This window comes from Acromyrmex echinatior, chromosome 5 (genome assembly GCF_024713525.1).
Source record: "Acromyrmex echinatior isolate Ae372 chromosome 5, ASM2471352v2, whole genome shotgun sequence".
NCBI lineage: Eukaryota > Metazoa > Arthropoda > Insecta > Hymenoptera > Formicidae > Acromyrmex > Acromyrmex echinatior.
In genome coordinates this window covers 14,002,869-14,023,563 of record NC_141856.1, presented here as the reverse complement: position 1 = coordinate 14,023,563, position 20,695 = coordinate 14,002,869, and the positions used below count along the sequence as shown (strand labels likewise).

The window sequence follows — 20,695 nt, the reverse complement described above, 5'->3', positions numbered from 1 at the left end:
AATTTTTAGGCCATTGTCATAATAAAATGTATTTTCCAACTGGAATTGATTCCTTGGAATCAAAAGGCTCCAATAAGCCATCCACTATATGAACCGAGAATTATTGGTATTTTAAAAGATTCCAATTATGCTCTATGGGATTTATTATTGCTCCTTATACTATTCTTCCATAGGTATAAATTTAAAAAAAACAATAATAATAACGTATATAACAATATTTTATAAAGAATAATACTTATGATTGGTCTATAGACTTATGCTGAAATCCTTGGGTCAATGGACAGCTGCATCTCCACGAAAAATAATTCCTTCTCAGTTACCTGCAGTGCAGACAAAACCATCATTTTCAGACAAAGAACAAGAAGAACTAGACATACAACAAGAAATCGAGTACGTTAGAATCTTTCGAAAAAATGTCTAAACATTTGTATATCTAAAATTTTGATGTCAATAAATATATGACATTTATTTTTTAATACGTTGTAGTTCTCACGAAGAAGTAAAAGAATCTCAAAAACAATCTTTGAACGACTATGTATTAAATGATAATGTTCCATCCGTAACAGATGAGAACAAGAAGCTTGTAGCTGTGCAAGAAGAAGATCCTCACAGTAAAATGTTTTCTGAAACGATGAATACAGCGTAAGTAATTGTTTTATTTAAGCATGCTTTATGCAAGTCTTATTAATTTAATTCGTTAAATTATATTGTTGAATTTTGCAGAGTTACTAAACACATTAAACCAATAAAAAATTTTTTTAAGAAAATTATTGATCCAGCTAGCAAAGAAAAAACGAATGTTTACGCCTATATGTTCCTTTGTGATTTCTTTAATTTTCTTCTGCTTATTTTCGGATTTTCTGCATTTGGAGTAAGTATATAAAAAGAAAGGGAAAGCGGCTCAATGAAATTATTATTAATATTCATATAAATATTATTTGTTTACATAAAGGATGATACATTAACATTATATGTATTCTATAATTTTAGACTCAGCAAGGTGATGGCGGTGTAGCGGCTTATTTACAAGAAAATCGAGTTCCTATGCCTTTCCTATTAATGTTATTATTACAATTTGCTCTAATTGTTATCGATAGAGCTCTTTTTCTAAAAAAATCTATTATGGGAAAATTAATTTTCCAGTATTGCTTAGTACTTGGTGTTCATCTATGGATGTTCTTCATTTTACCGAGCGTGACAGAAAGGTAAAATATCGTACATTATTTTTTCTTTTTGACATTTATACATCATATATAATATTATATATATTTATAATTACAGACAATTTAATGATAAACTTCCACCACAAATCTGGTACATGGTGAAATGCTTCTATCTTTTACTAGCAGCTTATCAATTGCGACAAGGATATCCGACTCGAATATTGGGTAATTTTCTGTGCAAGAAGTACAGCGTTGTGAATTATGCTCTATTTAAAGGGTTAGTGAAATGTTTATTAAATATTTTTATTATTTTTATTATATTGACCTAAGTAAGTTATTTTATAGATTTATGTTAGTCCCATTCCTTTTTGAACTTCGGGCAGTGATGGATTGGATTTGGACTGACACATCCATGACTATAATGGATTGGTTTAAGATGGAAGATGTCTTTGCTAGTATTTATCAAATCAAAGTGAGTTTTATAGGAAATATATAATGTTTTTGGAATAATTTTTTTCAATTCTCTTAAAAATATTTATTAAAAATTTTCATATAAATTTTATATGAGAAGATATGTAATTGACTTATTTTAGCATAGAAATATAATATTAAATTACATAACATGCGCCAAATAGATAATACATAAAAATTATAATAAGTATATTATTTTATAAAATTCTAGTGTATGCGAGGAGTCGAATCAGACTACCCTCAACCACGAGGAATAAAGAAAAAACAAATGAGCAAGTACTTGGTTGGCGGAAGTGTTCTTTTACTCATTATTGGTTTAATCTGGTTCCCTTTGCTTCTCTTTGCCCTTGGTAGTACCGTTGGTGCGTCCAATTTACCTTATGATGTATCCTTGAAAGTACGAATCGGTCCATACGAACCCATCTATTCCATGTCGGCACAAGGCAGTTCTATCATCGAATATACGGAAACGGACTACAAAACTCTTACAAATTTACAAGTATATTCAACAGAGAAGTCAGCTGTTACTTTCTTTGAAAATTACGTCTATTCTGATGTGGCTGCAGTAAAATTTAGCAATTCCTCAGGAACACTTTGGGGTATTTCCCCACCTGATAAAGAAAGGTAAGTTATGAAAAAGATTATTACACTTAAAATCTGAAAATAACTGATACATGCATATTGGTTTATATAACTAATAAAAATGTATATAACTAACAAAACCTGATTAATAAAAAATTAATAAAAAAGCATCATACAGATACTATTCTTCTAAAAAAAAATTAAAAATGTCAGGTGGTATAAGAGTTTCATGTTACAGAAATACATTAAAAACAAATATATTTATTATATTATCATCTTTTTCAGATTGATAGCAGAACTGGCCTCTAATACCACAACAATAAGTGTACACGTGGAATGGGCAGTTTCAAGGAAAACAGATATCAAAGATGCCAGTGGAATCACTGTAACAGATCGTAACATAACATTGCCAGCGTACGTAAACGGAGAGTTTAATCCTGTAAGACAAACATTAGTGGACATGTTAAGTAAGGATCCTGGTGCAACAAATGCGACAGTAATATTACAAAATGCCTTTCCGAAATTTTTGAAAGTCACTGCTAGAACCATTGGTGTTGTTACACAATTAATGGAACCACTACGTTTACGTAAGCATATTGAACGTTATTAAGCAACATATAAAAAACATAAGAATTATAGAAAAATAAGATAATTATTTATAATATATTTATAATATATGTTTTTTATTATTTATAATATATGTTTCTAGTAGTAGGTCAATCTGACACAGATGACAGGTACCTTTACAGAAATATGAGTATCCGATTATCAACGGACATGACATGTTGTGATCATAAACAATGGTGGATAGTTCGTGAAGCATGCACAGGCTCCGATTTTTTTAGCCAAATACCACTAAATGATTGCAACTATATCATGATGTTCCTATTCAACGACAAGGCATTCCCCGAGAGCTTAAGCTTCATCAGCGGATTTGGGTAAATTAATAGTGAAATAGTTGACTTTCATAGACATACTTATGACAAAGAATTTTATGAAGAGTTTTATGAAGAATTCTTTGTAAAACTATAATGATTTTATGAAATCGTTATTACAATTCATTGATTAAAAATTACATAATTACGAACAGGATCATAGGATTGTATACTACAGCGGTGATAGTTATAAGTCAAATGATGCGGAAAATCGTCAGTGATATGGCGCCCAAGATTATGTTCGATGATTTACCCTACGTCGACAGAATCCTTCGTCTTTGCTTAGATATTTACTTGGTCCGCGAGAGCGGCGATTTATGTCTCGAAGAAGACTTGTTTGCCAAATTGATCTTCCTCTACAGATCACCGGAAACATTAATCAGGTTAGATTTTGCACCATTTTTAGATTATAATAGATATTAAAATTTTGCAATTTTATATCTATATGTATATAAAATCATAATTAGCTAAGGCTTCACGATAAAGATTTGATACGAAAATCTAATAGTAAACTGTAAACAAAAGTTGCAATTAACGAGCAATGATCTATGATTAACAATAAAATATATAGATAAAAATTTTATATTTTCATTCAATTTTATATTTTATACTCATATAAGATTTGTTTGACTATATTCTCATACTTATTTGATTAAGACATACACACGGATAAAAGTACACACACCTAAACATGACAATAGCATAAACATAAAGTAACAGAGAAGAATTAATTCACAAATATGAATTAAAACAGACATAAAGAGAAAACTCATTTTTTAATAAATATGATTGCAAAAATCGTTTTATTAGGTGGACGAGACCGCCTGAAGAAGGAGAACGAACTGATAATGAAGATCAATATGAAGAGGGAGAAGAAATATCAGAAGAAAGAAGAAGACAAGCAGAATCATCGACTCGTGACTGAATACAGAAAATATCAGTTCTTATTAATTAATGATTTGTATTGTGCAATAGGTTTCTACGTAATACAGGAAATCTTATCTTAAATGAATTCCTTAAGATAATTTTTCTTTCAGGATGAATAAGACAATATTTATAATGAAAATCGTTTTTAAAATCACTTCTAAAATTATTAGAAAATATGAATGAACATCCAATTCTTCGGATTAACTCGATAAAAAATTTTTCAGTATAAAAATATACACAAATATAAATAAATAGATTATATATAAATTATACATAAAAATGCCCATATAGAAAATGTCTTCATCCTTTTGTGTAATTTTTATCCATATATTATAGGGGAAAGATAATTGAAATAAGAATAATTGAAATATATTCAGAAAAATAACTTTAGCATCTCGGGAAAAAATGTAATATCATTATATATACCTCTATAATTTGTATAACTTTATACATTTTTACGACAAATTTTTTTTACCGGGAATATCCAAAGAATTGGACGAAAAAATTGAACACATCAAGCTTGAAGAACAATTTCGAATTTTTGCCCAATGATTTACGTTTATATATATGTGTGCATGTGAGTGTGTTCGCATATTTATCTTTCGCGAATATTTATTCATATTTTTATTTGATCGATCGTTATTTTAAAAAATTGCTAAACTTGTCAGAAAAATTGAAAAGAGCTCAATTAACAGATTTTGCTGAAAAATTAAATGCCTGACCAAGGTTATGCGATGCAAATATTTTTATCAAAATATAAACATGTTAAGAATATATATATATAAAGATAATTATTATTGTAATATAAATGAATAATTTCTATCAATAATAAAAAATATGGTAAAAAAAGTTTGCAAATACAATACTATAACATCATGTACATTTCCAAATTTAAAAGAAATTTTTATCTCATGGAGAACTCAGAAATTTAATATCATCGTATCTATCACAAAGTAATTTTAACAAAATGATTATTCTTACATTCAGAATTATATATACGCATATGTGTTTTATATACATATATAATTAATATATAAATTTAATATATTACTTAAATTTAATATATGATAATGATATGGCATGGATTTGATTTATGCAATAAATATTTTATTAATAGATTTTGTTAGACTTACGTTCACATTTTGTCAATGTAAGTCTATTTCCGACAGATTTTACAGTGTATTTGTATTTATGAGCTAGAAATTTTGTTCAAACAAATTAATTAAACGCAAAATATTTGCAAAATGTTGGCATTAAAAATTTTTTAAAATAAATTTATCTATCAATAAACAGTGCAATTATTTTAAAATGCCATTATCGTTGAAATTTGTGTGCTTAGTGAAATACTAGTATACGCATATTTTTAGATTGTGCATTTAAGACTTTAAAATTAAGTTATTTGTAAGCTATTGATGATGAATTGATGATTTCTCAATCATTTTTATACGTATTTTTAGTTGCGAATGCATACAGCTTTGCAATTTGGCTAATTTGCCAAAGATATTCACACTTTAAGTATTTCATGAGAAATGTATCATCGCAAGAAAGTGTTTATATTGTATATAAACAATATGTACGTGTATATGAAAATATAGCAACTCATTGATACAAATTATTAAGATATTATTTCCATATATATATATATATATATATACAATACATATATATTATTATATATATTTTTTCTTTTCTAAAAATACCTTTTAAGATCCTAAAAACTTTATTAATATTTGATGAATCAAATAATTCTATTTATTTCAAATTAATTTACCATGTAAAATATTCCAGCATAAGAATAAAATTATATCCTATTAATTTTGATACAAGGAATTATGGAATTTGAAACATAAAAATCATTTTGTAAGTAAATATAAACCTATTTATTAATGTTATAAAATCTTTATTATAGGATAAACTTTTAAAATAATGCGCATACATCTAAACATTAATATCTAACATTTTTGTAAAAAAATAGATTATTTTAATGATATATAATGTCGTCGATATTTTAATAAGTCAATACGTTTATTTCTATGTGTATTAATACTTAAATATTCTTTATATCATTATATTACCACGGCATTAGATAAAAATAAATGCAAATATTAGTAGTTTAGTAAGTGTAATCTCTTATGGCAGTTTTCGTGCAAAAAATATGTTTCTCAATTTTACTATATATCTTTTAAAATGTCAAGCAATTAAAATAAATGTCCTAATTAGCACTTTGTGCAAAAAACAAAATATTTCGTGGTCCAATATTTAACGCAATTGTATATTATGTCTGAGTTAGCTCGTTATACTTTAATTTCAAAGTCGCATTTTCTTGTCTCAAAAATTCAAGTTCTTCTAATTTATTCTGTAAACTTTCGTTTCGCATTCGCAAAGTCATTAATTCCTGATGTAATTGCTCATTCTCATCAATCAATGCTTTCATTCTAGCTGACTCTTTGCTGGGATGCATTTCTTTAACCAGATCATCTGTCTGGTTCAAGAGATTTTTTATCAAGGTAGCTTGAGAGTTTATATGTAGCTCCTGCATAGCACGTAGAATTTTTGTGCTTTCTTGCTTGGTATATGTGCTTATCACTTCTTTAATAGCAGTAAGTAAAATAACTGGATCTGGATCTTGTATTTTCACACCTGATTTCCTCAATTTATCAGTTAACTTTTCCTTCTCTTTAATTGAATTATGAGGACCAGCCTCCTTAGAAGAATCAGAGGGACGACTATTTTCCTTACTAGAAGTATCTGAAGAATTATTAATAGAAGAATCAAGAGAACGTTTATTCTCTTTAGAGAAAGTATAAGTAATTTCTTTATATGATCCTGAACGTCGTTTACGATCTTTGTTTTCAGGTGCTTTAGAATATTTTGCCTCGTGAAGTTTTATTTTCTGTTCTCCATTAATACTCTGCTGATTACTATTGCTCATTTTTATTTTCATATCCGAAGACTTTCTTTTGTTGTCTGCAATCTTCTCCGTTTTCTCTGATGCTTTTACATTCACAGAATGTTTTTTCACATTTTGATCAGATTGTTTTTTGAAATTTTTTGAAGAAGATTCTTTACTATCTATGATTTTTATATCAGGTGTACTTGGAATTGTTATCGTAAAATGTTCCTTCTGTCGCATAATATCATCTCTCTCATTTTGTTCTAAGAAATGAGTTAATGGAGATGAAGTAGCATGCCTGGTAGTTACATGGCGATCCGGTTGCTGAGGTGTCTTTTTTGATTCTTTTGGTATTAGTTCTAACTCTTCCAAGAAAGAATCATTCATTTTGAATATCCGTATGTAGTCGTACGTAAATGTCTGACTTGATGTCTACAATAAACATATCACAGCAACTGTAAAAAAAAAATACATAAAATTAATGTTTTTGACATTTAATAGAGAATCTTATATTTTGCACAATTTAATAATTAATAACCAAGAAATTTTGTATGACTATTATTATATCATGATAAAAAGACAACAAATTATTAATATTACAGTTCTAATGAACAAGAATCTATATAAATTTACGACGCACAATAGTAATTACTCAACTAGAACCGAAATTTTATATATATATATATATTATATATATGTAGTACATGGTACGCTAACCTTGTCGTGCGATCGCCAATGCGGTTTCTACAGATTTAAAATGCTCAAATGCGAAGGGAATGTATTGCTTTCAACTGCCTTGGTGTAGTTAAGTTGATCAGCTGATAGTATAGCAAGCAGCAAATGCCGCGCTACAGTTTTACACACTGCATATAAGTAACAAGCGAATTGACCAATCATCTTCTATATACATAGTATTATTTCCAATAAAACAGTATATTGATTGGTTAAAAACGTTGTTTCTCTTTTGATGTATAAAACATCATCATTTGTGTATAAAACTATAGGTCTGTTCTTTTTGGTAGGTCTGAACTTTTGCATCGATTCATCTTTCTTCTTCTTCTTTTCTCCTGAAGAGAAAAGGAAAAAACTGGACTAGTGCAAAAGTTCAGCTAAAAAAATAGGCCTATAGTTAGCCTTATGTTATATTATTTTGCTATCTCAATTCGACCGTTGTCATTTAAATCATTTACATGAATGAATCTCTTACAATTAAATAATACTTAAGTCTGAATAATTTACTATTCACCTATATAATCAGTACAAAATATATTACAGGTGCATTCTGTATGATATTCATTATACGGTCCGATTTTCGCCGAGTTATCGATGAATCTAGCCAATCGTATTTTTCTGAAGAAGGGAATAACTGTGATTGGCCAGTTTCATAATATCGCCAGTATTACAACATCGATATTATAACTTCAGCTCAATGCTCCCAAGTCCCATGCAAGAACCTTTAAAAATGCTTGGATACGTTTTAAAATTCAACTCTGTTAATTATCCTTTATCCTTGTTTGCATTCAGTAAACAACAAAGATAAAATGATACTCGGGTTGACAGGTCAAGTTTTGGAACGCACTCCATAATACATGGTCACGTGTTATAACCTATTTTTATACATTTGTCATATCATTGATAAAAACAAAACAATTATATCGGTACAGCAATAATTAACAGGACAAGCTACAATTAAATACATTTATTGAATTCAGTTAGCTCAGTACTCAGTATAGTAAGGCAATATCAGGCAGTACCGATTGTAACATTGAATTAACAATATGTACAGCGTTCTTATGCTAACTTTGAGCATATTATTGCTCGTATTACCGCACGAAAGTATAAGTGGATTTTTGAATGTATATCCTAAATTGAAGCAGTTTCAACTCACCGATGAGGAGGATGTTGGTTCGCCGCTTTTCCTGACGCCTTTAATAGAAAATGGAAAAATTGAAGAGGCGCGAGCAAAGGCTCTCGTCCAACACAAAGAGATGGGCGATATTAACAGTTACTCGGGTTATCTCACAGTTAATAAAACGTACAATTCTAATCTGTTCTTCTGGTTTTTTCCAGCCATGGTAAGTAACGATTAATAATCCCCTTGTAAAAGAGATTATATCTATACAACCTTATATATATCTGTCGAAAAATTACAGATTTTGTAAAACACTACATTTTCTGTAAAATTTAAACTACGACTGAATTTATGTTTCAAGAAAGCTATAAATTTCATACCATTTCTACATTCAATGGATTCGTTCAGTTTCTGCTACTCTGTTGATTATGTCAAATTACATAAAGTTCTATCGGCAAAACACACTTAATACAAACACATTTGATATCAATTTGTTAGCATATTGCTGACAATTTATTTACTAGGATAGTTAGATTATCATAAAAAATTTTTTTATTATATAGTGTTATATGTATTAGGTGTTGGAATTAATTCGTAGCGTTTTACAAGTGATGGGAAGTACTTTCATTAATGTATTTTTTAATGCTCATGTGAAATAAATAACATTCTTTCATTAAAAAACGCTACGAATTAATTCCAACACCTAATATATATATATAACACTATTGTGTATATATATATATATATATATATATATATATATATATATATATAACACAATAAGAATTTCCATATTTTTAAATTTTATTTGCATTTAATCTTATTAACATATTTTTTACGAGTACTTATGATGCACATAATTCTTCGGGTATTAAAAATTGTATAGATTGTATGATTAGGTAGTTCATGACTCCATTACAATTTAAGTTGGTTTATAATCAAGATTAAACAATCATTATTTGTGTGCCACAGCACAATCCAAAGACTGCACCAATAATATTATGGCTGCAAGGTGGCCCAGGAGCAACTTCTATGTTTGGTCTTTTTATGGAAAATGGTCCATTTGTAGTTACTGCTAACAAAACTTTAACAATGCGAAAATATTCATGGAATATAGCACACAATTTAATATATATTGATAACCCAGTTGGTACTGGATATAGTTTCACTGATGATGAAAGAGGATATGTAAAGAATGAAACACAAGTAGGAAAAGATATTCTTATTGCTTTGGTACAATTCTTTTTGTTATTCCCAGAGCTACAAAACAATGATTTCTTTGTCACTGGTGAATCATATGCTGGTAAATATGTACCAGCAGTGTCTTATACCATTAACAATTATAATAACAAAGCAAAAACAAAAATTAATTTAAAAGGCCTTTCCATTGGTAACGGACTGTGTGATCCAGAGAATCAATTGCTATATAGCGATTATTTGTATCAACTCGGGCTGATAGATGAAGATGGGAAAACTCAATTTCAAGTATATGAAAACAAGGGTCGCGAATTTATTAAACAGAAGAAATATCTCGAAGCATTTGAAATGTTTGATACACTCCTTAATGGCGATCTAAATGGCACGCCATCTCTATTTCACAATTTAACTGGTTTTGATTATTATTTCAACTATTTGTTTACGAAGGATGGCAATGATTCCGATTGGATGTCTGAATGGATTCAAAGAGCTGACGTTAGACATGCTATACACGTGGGCAATAACACTTTTCATGTTGAAACCAAAACTGTTGAGGAACATTTGAAAGAAGACGTCATGCAATCCATAATACCTTTATTGACAGATCTTCTGCAGCATTATAGAGTACTTATTTACAATGGACAATTAGATATTATCGTGGCATATCCACTCACGGAAAATTATTTAAAAAATTTACAATGGCCCGGAGCAGACAAGTATAAGAAAGCATCAAGAAAAATATGGATGGTTGGAAATAAAGTAGCGGGCTATACAAAAAGCGTTGACAATTTAACAGAAGTTCTCATACGAAATGCAGGTCATATGGTTCCTTCGGATCAACCGAAATGGGCATTAGATCTCATCACACGTTTTACCCATAATAAAAAATTCTAAATAATTATGTGGATTATTATATTGAACGTATGTTCAATAACATATATGTGATAACAGTTTTGAATTTTTTATCTTAAGAATTTTTAATATGATATGTATGTATATATCTACAGGGAATTATAAAATATATAGATCAAATACTATAACAAAAGTTTTAAAAAAGTTATAAAAATATTTGCCATTTTCTTCCGAGCAATATTTTTCAGACATTATAATAACGTTAAAACCTAATTATAGATTACAATTAGATTGACTATTACTTTACATTTTTATCTCGAACTGTATGTATTTAACTTTTATCGTCTTCCACAAAATTACTGTTTAATCGAACGATGTTTAACTGAAATCTATAATTGACTTTTTAATTTTAATGTTTAATTAAATTATTGCTCAGAGCGGCAAATACATAGCAAATATTTTTATATTTTCTCAAGAACATTCTTGTTATGATTCGCGAATGTTGGAACCTGTATATATATATATATATATATATAGACATTTAATAATACAAGGCAATTTTTGAGATGCCAACAATACTTAAGACATTCTTAAAATACTCTGAAAAATAGTCAAAGAGAAAATAATAGTAATAAAATGATAATTTTGTAATGGAAAATATTTAATAAAGTTACTAATGAGTATAAAAGCTGTCCATAAATTTTTCCTATTTACTTTATACATATAAATCTAAATAATTTACATTAAATAAATTTTCCTATTAATTTACACTATATATTTTGAAATACATAGGTTCAAACTTCATATTTTGTATATTTATATATAGTATGTATAAAAAAATTATGTATATGTATAAAAATCTTACTGTGTGCTACATATATTAACAAGCACATATATATATATATATATATATATATATATATATATATATAGAGCACAAAAACGTATGCATCCATAGAAGTACATGCATGGTGGAAATATAAAAGGTGTGCTCTTGCGCATTTTGAACATAAAAAGAGCGATATCCAGAAGCCGCCATGTTGCCGCAGTTATTTGAAGTTGGCACTATGTTATTTTGTCATTATAATATTATGTTGAGTTCTTTCCTTTGGAAATCGAAAAAAATGTAAATTTTTGCATCCTTTTTTTTCGGAAATTATTTGTATACGTTTTTACTTGACACGTACTCATATCCGCAATACGTCACTTCAAAGTTACTGCGATGTAAATGTTTAAAATGGCCGCGTTTGGTTATGCGCAGAACACTATGAGATTCGTATAAAAAACGAGCATACCTTTTATACTTCCCATTATGAGTACATGTCATAAATTAATCTATTCAAATATAAAATGCTAGAGATAAAATATAAAAGTAATTTAAATTTGTTTTAATTTAAATTTGTTAGACATGGCAATAATAATTTGTTATATAATATATTTTGTTATATATTTGGCAAGTTTTCAATCTTATTTTATTTAAATTTTGTTTTATTTAATCTAAGTATGGTAACAAAAATTGATCTACTATAGAAATATTTGTATGCCATTCAGTATGAGAAATACCGGGCACTGCGATGATCTTTAACTTGCCTTGTTTATCTAATATTTTTAAACCAATTGTGTCAAATTTATAAATATCTCTATCACGTATGTCTACCACTGTGTTGTTATTGTCATAATATCCAAAATGACTGCTTTCCCATGGAGTGATAACGCCATCGTTCGGTCCTCCAATAAGTATCATACGTTTCAGCTTAGTTAAACCTATTTTATAGTTAGAATTGTTAAAACCGTTGATTTCATTGTTCACATATGGCAGAAACTTGTTGTACTTATAATAAAATTCCTGAAAAAAAATTAATGTATATTAGAATATACAATAATATACTTGATACATAAAATAGATTAAAATTAGTAACTTGATGATGAGGATCATTCCAATAATTTCCAACACTGGTGTATTGTCCAAGTCGTGAATAAAAGAGTTCATAAGCAGTCTCACAAGCTAAATCTGGGAAAATCAAACGCAGAAAACGTGCTGAAATCAGGATTTTATGATTAGAACAAAAGCTTTGTTTTATTTTCTATTTGGATATCATAATGTACATACTTCCATATTGTCCCGCTTGCGGTGAACTTAGGGAAATAAAATTTCTAACATTATGCATAGGAAATCTTTGCAATATGGCTCTAGCTAATAAACCTCCTTGACTATAACCTATTAAATTAATTCCCTCAGGAAATGCAGCACCTATAGAAAGCACATCCATGCCTATTTCCTCTACCTGTTTCCACATTGGTTTTAGGCTACTCCAGCCTGCGAATCTAACAGTGTTGTAGACTGGAGTTCCAGGATGCATCTGTGAAGATATGTATATCAAATATAAAAAATTTTAATCTTTTTACAAACACTTATATATCATGAATTATATATATGTATATATTTTTTTTTTACAAAAACTATTAATGTTTAACGTAAAAGTAATTTGACATAAAATGATTTATTGATAGTATGACGCACAAAGCCGCATAAAACATTATTTGAAAAATAAAAATGAATATTTTTATAATAAAATTTCTTTATTTACAAATAATTTTACACTAGAACATATATTCATCAATAAACATAGGCGAAATAATTTATGCAAAAAAATGTAAACGTAACAAAATCAGTTAACCATATTTGAATAATGAAGCAATGGTGTTGCGATGTTTATCAACAACCATTTTGCTCCACTCTATTTCACTTACCTCCTCAATTCTGTTGCTAATGAGTTCCATGCTTTCACTTCCAGTAAGAACTCCATGAATAGTGACGACAGCATGATACGATTTTGCTTCATTATAAAATATTAAATTAATTAAAACTAAATAAATTTGTATTATAGAATTTTTGTTCGTCATAATTTTCCATGTGCTGCACAAAGCTGACCTCTAACTTTAATTGATCTTTTTGCAGCGCTACAGTGAAACAGAGAAATTGAATGTCTCAAATGGAACTGATAAGAAAGTAGTCAATATTACCGATAAATGATACTACATTCTCGTTTGCTGAGTGAGTTATTTTCTTTCTGAAGACATTGCCTGACAGAAATCTCTACATATTTCCTTCAAATATCCATAAACATTTCAAGAAACATTTCTTTCAAATATTCTATAATATGTTTTTTTGCAGAAATTTTATTTTTTTAATTATTTATTTTATTTTATTAATTATTGTAATTTTATTATTATTTATATTATTTTGAACATTTTTCTGTTTTAAATTAAAATTAGATTCCAATTTTTAATCATTAAATTACTATTAATTATTTATGTTTATGGTGTTAATATCTATTTGATATTAATGTCTATTAATCATAAATATTGTACATTGCATCGAGAATATCGAATTAGTTATATCCTTCTATAAGAAGCACTCGATAGAAAAAAATTTCATAAGAGCAATGATCCCGCAATTAAAGTCGATGACGACAGATCTAAGGGTGAATGGAAGAGAGGGTGCTGATGGCCGAAGGAATCCAATTGCATTACGAAACTGTGCGTTGGAGAATATAGTAGGTCGCCACCCTAATCCTTACGGGTTGTTATATACTAGGTGGCGGGGCACGTGGTATTTTCCGAGCTCGCTTCAGTCATACATCACTGTACTCTGACATCGCCCCGCTTTTCTCCCAATCCGTAGACGAAACTCACGCCTTGCCAGGGCGCATTGTTTCGACCAGCGTCATCCATGATTATCACGGCTTTAACCCCTAACGGAACAACCCTTTTGCCGTTAGTACCATTATCCGTGCATTGATATACTCCTGGAATCCGGGTATTATAACTACTTGTATTTTCCATTATATTAGAGCGGCATTTAATAAAACTCGTTTGTAAGCGCTGATCTTTAATTTTAATATAGTATACTTAAAATATGCTTTAAAATGAATTTAGTATATTATATACGCATAAACGTGTATCGATTAAATTTAAAAATCAAATCTTATCTGTTTTATAATCTCCAATTTTTTATTTACAAAATATATGTTACATTATATATTGTTTCTTGGACCATAAAACATACATATATTTTTAAATATCGATGATTATTGCGTAATCATCGCGATCATGAAAATCTATACTTCCTTATAAAAAAATTTTAGTAAGAGACCCCCATCGAATAATCCTCTCGAAATTCAGAGCGTATTTTCGATGATTAACGCGTTATCGAAATGAAATAATTTATAAAAGTGACAGCGAAGATACTTGAGGATGAAATTAGAACTGTCTTCTTCTGCTACATCGTCTAGACTATCATGATGACAGTGAAAGGGATGTCGCGTCTCTAATCGATTTTATTAGATTCGATGAATCAAATGATTCCTTGGCCTCACAGCACGAAGTCTTTATCTAGTTGATCAGGATTAATCTGATTCCGATTCATTATATCGACATAATATTCATCATCCCATTCAATAAATGCTATTACAGTTGTAAGACAACATAAACATTATTCTATCTCTATGTTTTATAAATTATCTTTATTATCAAATAACCTTTTCGTAATAAGAATGTGTAATTCTAAGATCTCGTAAGAATATAGTCTTTTATAATTTTAAACTAAGTATTTGAAGGCTCAGAAAATTAAAATTAAAATTTAAATAAGAAACAATACAAAGTAATGGCTGCGTTCAGCAGAAAAAGCAGCTTTATAACTGTTGTAAAATTCTTTAATATGATTAGTTTTGTCCTTAGTTACTTACTGGATCTAAATGTATAAATCAATTATATTGAAGAATTTTACAATAGTTGCAAAGTTGTTTTCTATGCTGAACGCAGCCAATAATTCAAACACGATAGTGCACAATATTATAATTACTGTATTGACAAATTCAAATATAAAATCGAATTCATTTCGGCTCACATTGAATCATCCTCCAGTGGTAAAAATTTGCAAAAATTTAGGATATACGTAGTCGCACTTTGATAAAAGTTTTTAAAAACTTGTCTTCCAAGTAAAAAAAGTTTTAAAAGTTTTAATTGTAAAACTTTTTTTATAATTTAAGTTTTATAATTTTATTTTATCTATCGCTTTTGTTATCTCATAACTAGACTATATGTCTATACTGGTTTAGTTAATCATCGCAAGAAACTGAAGAATATGACAGTACGACACAGTGAGCAAAAACAATGATATGGATGTGCTGTAATTTACAATGAGGATCGCTTGCACGGCAAGAGAGAGCGTCTCTGGCAGGTCAAAGGACGAAGATTCCTTCATCCACTTTCTGTGGTATGATACTCGATGGTGGTTGCGCGCCTCGGTTAACACTCGGCGAACTGAAATAGCGAGCCAGCCGACCGCGAATATCCTTGATTAAACGCAAAAAAGCCTGGAGACCTACCTCGCTCGCCTTGCACCCCGGTCGTGGCTACGTTTTTTCGCCACCCTCCGCCATCACGACAGTCGGGCTTGAGCACGGAATTGGATTGGCCGCCTTTTCTCTCGCTCGTATCCCACCCCTGGACTACGTCTCTTTCTCGCTCTCGCATCAGACTCTCGACAGAAGAACACCGACGGTTTCAGGACATTGGGGGGACTCGATTAGAGCAGGCTTGCGACGGCCAGAAGTACCTGGGCACGTTCGTTCTTCAACCCTCGTTCCTAAATTCCCTCTACCTAAATTGTTGTACACTGTCCAGAGTAATCTCTCGTGATAAGAGGTACACTAGCTCGTTCGAGGATCTTGAATGTGTACATCTTTAATCAAGTGCTTCCGCGCTTTAACCGAGTTTTGCTCACTGTGCGTGATGCACGGCTTTGAGAAAATGCTTCCGCAGAGTAAAACATGTTTCATGACAGACATCCGATGAATTTGTCTTTCGTTGCTTTGAGATATTTATTTATATATAATTATAAAATTGTTGATTGCATAAAACGTAAAACGGTACTTATATTTCTACGATAATTTTTTATACTCTTTTAGCTTCATGACTTTCCTTTAACGTTTTTCTTTAATGTTTTTCTTTTCTAACTATTGTAAATGATAGATATATATTTTATAATGTATAAAGAATATTGATAACTCTGTTTCTTTTTACCATCATAATTTACAGCTTAAAGTTTACGTGTACACTGAAGAATTTCACCCCAAATTCTATGAACTTCGCGAAAGAAATTTATGCGCGTTCATATATGCAGTTAATAATACACAGTATACAGTTTTGTAAATTTAAATGCGTACCACTCATGACGAATGAACGGTGGAATGGTAATGTTCACAAAAATATTCAAGAACGAGACGCCGCGCCCATACGGCATTTTTTTTTTGCCGTACTGGAAGGAGGAATGCAAACAATGGAGTAGTTTTCTTGACTTTTCCAGAGGTTTCGTACAGTACGAGATCCACATGTAGTATATGCATTTTCTAGCGGTTTGTTGGTAACCGCAATAGTCCATTACGTCATTCTAAAGTATCATTGAATTTTCAATGAGACGCTGTGCAATATAATGATAAAACGTAAACAAAGGAAAACAAACCTAAAATGCATTAAAGCGTCTATTTTAGCGAAAAAAACATCGAGCTACTTTCGTCTGAGAATCGACTGGCGAGACCATTCCGCTTAAAGCCACCCTCCGTCCCGTAAGTACAGAGAGACAAGAGAGAAGACGAAGTGGGTGGTACGGTGTCGCAGAAACGGCCTGGAGATTAGCGTTAATTACAGAGTTGAGCCGTGCCGGGGTTGGGACGGGGCTCTAGGTATTTGTCACTCGGCACTGCTCTCGACTCCCGCTTCTCGTTCTGAATATTAATAACCCCACTGTTCTTCGCCATCCCCGCGTCCTTTACTCCCGCGACATCCGATGAATTGCGCGGCAGACAACGCTACTCATTATGCTGACTGCTTGATTTCATCATCCTCGACGGTACGAAAAATTAATCGTCCCGCTATCGAGATCAGGAATAAAGAATCCCGTCGGGTATTAATGGCGCCTGATGATCGATGCGGACCATAAAGAATACACTTCGTTAATGTGTTAACGAACCCAACACTTTTGTCCACGAAATCTTCAGAGATTAGATCGTATCGGTGATCCACAAGTTCTATATATAATCAGTATGATTAAACACCTCTGAATTGTAATAATAACATGAAGATACTTTATCCAAAAATAAATTAAATATGTGACATATTTTAATTTTCCTATTTTCATCGATTAAAGAAATATTGATACAGATTGTAAATACAGATTGTGTAAAATAATATTGGAATAATATCGGCCAGAAGAATCTCACATGTTGCATAATGCATTAACGCACAACCAGCGAGTTACTGAAGTTATCAATCTCTTCCAATTGTACCGAAAAATTCCAAACATTATTGGATTGAAACAAACAGCATATTTTCTTTCCTTTTCTCTCTTAAAAATAACCATTTTCCAAAAATTGAAGGATCACACTTTCAAATACGACATTCCCTTCTCTCACGAGCGATGTCGATCAATCGATATCATTCCCGTCCTTTCTGTGGTCGGTCCCTCGATGGTGGTCCCATTCCCGCGCAAAACGCTCAGATATTCAAAGTCGGGGAATAGTTTATTCATGGCCGGCTCTGAGAACTTAGAAAGATATTGGAAGCGCCCCAGGAGAGAGAGTAAAAGATGGAAAGAGAGAGAGAGAGAGAGAGAGAGAGGGCGAGAGAGGGATAAAGAGATAAGAGGGTGGAGGAGGTACAGGGGAGGAGGGGGGAGGGAGCCGGGAGCGAGAAGGCCCGAGCGACGAAGGAAGAGGAGTGATATTGGTCGGACGGAAGTGTCCCCTCGGGAAAACGGGAGGAGCGTCGTCTCGTCCCCGATCCGATAAAACGAAAAAGGAACCCCCCTGCGGCATCGCCGCCACCACTCTCCTACGTCCACGTGACAGCGAATTCGCCAATAAAATTCAAATAAACTCCGACCGTGCATACTAAATTATCACATCTTCCATTACCCGGCCGCGTGTCCATCCCAGAACGACTTCTTCTGGGGTCCCCGGGACACATTCACACGATCGCTGCGCGAAATTCCGATATTCCTGACTTCCGAATGAGAACGCGGTGGGGTAGCAAGGAGAAACTGTAGACTCTATGGTTTTCCGTTTTGCCATACTCCTTTTTCCGTTTCTCTTCTCGGAGTAGCGCAATGCGACACTGCGCTCGCAAATGTGACTATTGGTTTAATTTCATTTCCGGTGGGTAGAAGGATGCACCAAGCGGGATGATATTCAAGAGTAGTTCGGGGCTATGTATAACGCCTGCAATTTCTCAGGATCGATGTCACGTCGTTGTAATCATGTAAGCTATCTTGACGCTGGTGGATTTCTTACTAAAGTATGATACGCGTCAAATTATGAAAGAAGAAGACTTTCTTATGAAAAATAGTACATCAGGTCAGTAGTGCGCTAATTTTTGCACAATTTGTGATAGATTTTTCTCTTTGGCATTAACTTTTACGAGGATTTGATTGTTGATAAAGTCTTAAAAATTTCTATGAATGATGCAATTTATAAAGAAAATATTGACTTCTTAAAAATACAGAAATTAATATTTTTATATTTCTTAAATGCAGGGTGTTCCGAAAATCGTGATATAACCAAGAAGGAGATAATTCCTCATTTAAAAGTAAATAAAAAATATAGAATAAAATTTTGTCATATAGATATTTTCATAATTTTTCAACTAATAAAATAAATATTTTATTGAACCTTATTTTAAACTATATCAAATCCAGATTGACATAGAAATAGCGGATGAATAGATGAACTAAGCAGATTGTGATTAGTCAAATGCGTACTTAACGAATTTCATACTCGATTTTATACGAAAAAATTTTATTCAATACTTTTTACTTGCTATTACGTAAGGAATCATCTCCTTCTTGATTGTAATGATTTCCGAAATACTCTATATATATATATATATATGTGTGTGTAAAAAAATAGTAACTTTTCGTATATTTAATTTTTATTAAACGCTACACATGTTTTAATTTTTTTTTAACATTATACGCTTAATAAACAGATCATTATAAGAGATTTTGGGATAACAATTTATATCGACTAGTAGTAATCATAACAACGTTATTAGTGACACACTCGATCTGTATTATAACCGGGCGTGACTCGTCCACGAGGGTCCAGCGTGGCAGTGATGGAGGAACGAAGAGGTCAGGTGGTCTTTCCCAGGAACGCCCCAGATTTCAACATTACTCAAGCTGGATCAACCTGCCAGGAAGGAGGCCATTGTTCGCTCTTATGCTCCGGGTTTTTCTTCCGCATCGCCGGTACACCATCATACCTGGTTCGGTTATCGCGCTACGAAGGCTATTTGTTGCTGTTCTGTCCAGACATCAAATATCTATAATATTTTCATCGTATAAAAATGTAGAAAACTTTGCGAGGACATACAGATTTATCTTGACTATTTCAAAGTAGTGATCCATTTTTATTAATTATCTTTATCGAAAGTCGTATTCAGATTTTTAATAACTTTAAGTAATAAAATAATATATATTGTTAGTTATTCATGTTAAAATTGTCTAACAATGTATTATATTTGTAGAATTTAATGTGTCTGTAACAATAATTATATTATAACATATTTTTATTATTTTAAATAGTTAAATTAAATGCATTTATTTTTTATTAAGAAAGATTTAATAGTAAAATATTATTTATAAAATTAAATAAATAAGAATTAATTAAACGAAATAACTGTTTATATAATCTTTCGGCAATAAAGGTTTTATACTTCTAAAAAAGTGAAACATGTTAATCGCCTCGATATGTTTCTTCTGTTT

The 20,695-nt window shown here is 30.8% G+C and overlaps 4 protein-coding genes across 15 annotated transcripts in view; 2 read left to right on the top strand and 2 right to left on the bottom strand.

The window, feature by feature from the left end:
* Piezo (piezo type mechanosensitive ion channel component) overlaps nucleotides 1-5,690 on the top strand; it is a 30,856-nt gene extending 25,166 nt beyond the window's left edge. For 10 of the 11 annotated variants that reach the window (XM_011064963.2, XM_087406200.1, XM_011064971.2 and 7 more), the window contains 12 exons: nucleotides 10-173; nucleotides 253-390; nucleotides 487-642; nucleotides 724-871; nucleotides 991-1,205; nucleotides 1,282-1,440; nucleotides 1,509-1,635; nucleotides 1,846-2,258; nucleotides 2,502-2,803; nucleotides 2,926-3,154; nucleotides 3,307-3,534; nucleotides 3,962-5,690. In XM_011064963.2, coding sequence (XP_011063265.2) covers nucleotides 10-173; nucleotides 253-390; nucleotides 487-642; nucleotides 724-871; nucleotides 991-1,205; nucleotides 1,282-1,440; nucleotides 1,509-1,635; nucleotides 1,846-2,258; nucleotides 2,502-2,803; nucleotides 2,926-3,154; nucleotides 3,307-3,534; nucleotides 3,962-4,076 — 2,394 coding nt within the window. In that variant the 3' untranslated portion in view covers nucleotides 4,077-5,690. The remainder of the gene's footprint in view (nucleotides 1-9; nucleotides 174-252; nucleotides 391-486; nucleotides 643-723; nucleotides 872-990; nucleotides 1,206-1,281; nucleotides 1,441-1,508; nucleotides 1,636-1,845; nucleotides 2,259-2,501; nucleotides 2,804-2,925; nucleotides 3,155-3,306; nucleotides 3,535-3,961) is intronic. The other variant, XM_087406202.1, reaches the window with a different exon arrangement.
* Nucleotides 5,691-5,934: 244 nt separating this feature from the next.
* LOC105151313 (uncharacterized) lies at nucleotides 5,935-7,907 on the bottom strand. 2 transcript variants are annotated; one of them, XM_011064962.2, is made up of 2 exons: nucleotides 7,689-7,907; nucleotides 5,935-7,426 (listed from the first exon to the last, which is right to left on the bottom strand). In XM_011064962.2, the coding sequence occupies exon 2, from the start codon at nucleotides 7,356-7,358 to the stop codon at nucleotides 6,354-6,356; it is 1,005 nt and encodes a 334-aa protein (XP_011063264.2). In that variant the 5' UTR covers nucleotides 7,359-7,426; nucleotides 7,689-7,907; the 3' UTR covers nucleotides 5,935-6,353. The 2 variants fall into 2 exon arrangements, with proteins under 2 accessions (XP_011063264.2, XP_087262333.1); XM_087406207.1 differs by lacking the exon at nucleotides 7,689-7,907 and adding an exon at nucleotides 7,510-7,647.
* A 622-nt stretch (nucleotides 7,908-8,529) lies between these two features.
* Nucleotides 8,530-11,560, top strand: LOC105151312 (venom serine carboxypeptidase). Its single transcript, XM_011064961.2, has 2 exons — nucleotides 8,530-9,046; nucleotides 9,796-11,560. Exons 1-2 carry the CDS (start codon nucleotides 8,750-8,752, stop codon nucleotides 10,912-10,914), a joined length of 1,416 nt encoding a protein of 471 aa, XP_011063263.2. The 5' UTR covers nucleotides 8,530-8,749; the 3' UTR covers nucleotides 10,915-11,560.
* Ppt2 (palmitoyl-protein thioesterase 2) lies at nucleotides 11,516-13,840 on the bottom strand. The gene is made up of 4 exons (XM_011064960.2): nucleotides 13,624-13,840; nucleotides 12,983-13,232; nucleotides 12,792-12,910; nucleotides 11,516-12,718 (listed from the first exon to the last, which is right to left on the bottom strand). The coding sequence occupies exons 1-4, from the start codon at nucleotides 13,774-13,776 to the stop codon at nucleotides 12,365-12,367; spliced, it is 876 nt and encodes a 291-aa protein (XP_011063262.2). The 5' UTR covers nucleotides 13,777-13,840; the 3' UTR covers nucleotides 11,516-12,364.
* Nucleotides 13,841-20,695: the final 6,855 nt, after the last annotated feature.

Excerpts from the sequence above, each read along its gene's own strand:
- LOC105151313 (XM_011064962.2), bottom strand. The coding sequence starts at position 7,358 with ATGAATGATTCTTTCTTGGAAGAGTTAGAACTAATACCAAAAGAATCA.
- LOC105151312 (XM_011064961.2), top strand. The coding sequence starts at position 8,750 with ATGTACAGCGTTCTTATGCTAACTTTGAGCATATTATTGCTCGTATTA. Across the intron at positions 9,047-9,795 it reads TCTGGTTTTTTCCAGCCATG|CACAATCCAAAGACTGCACC; the intron begins GTAAGTAACGAT and ends TGTGTGCCACAG.
- Ppt2 (XM_011064960.2), bottom strand. The coding sequence starts at position 13,776 with ATGACGAACAAAAATTCTATAATACAAATTTATTTAGTTTTAATTAAT. Across the intron at positions 12,911-12,982 it reads GCAAGCGGGACAATATGGAA|CACGTTTTCTGCGTTTGATT; the intron begins GTATGTACATTA and ends TCCTGATTTCAG. Across the intron at positions 12,719-12,791 it reads GGAATGATCCTCATCATCAA|GAATTTTATTATAAGTACAA; the intron begins GTTACTAATTTT and ends ATTTTTTTTCAG.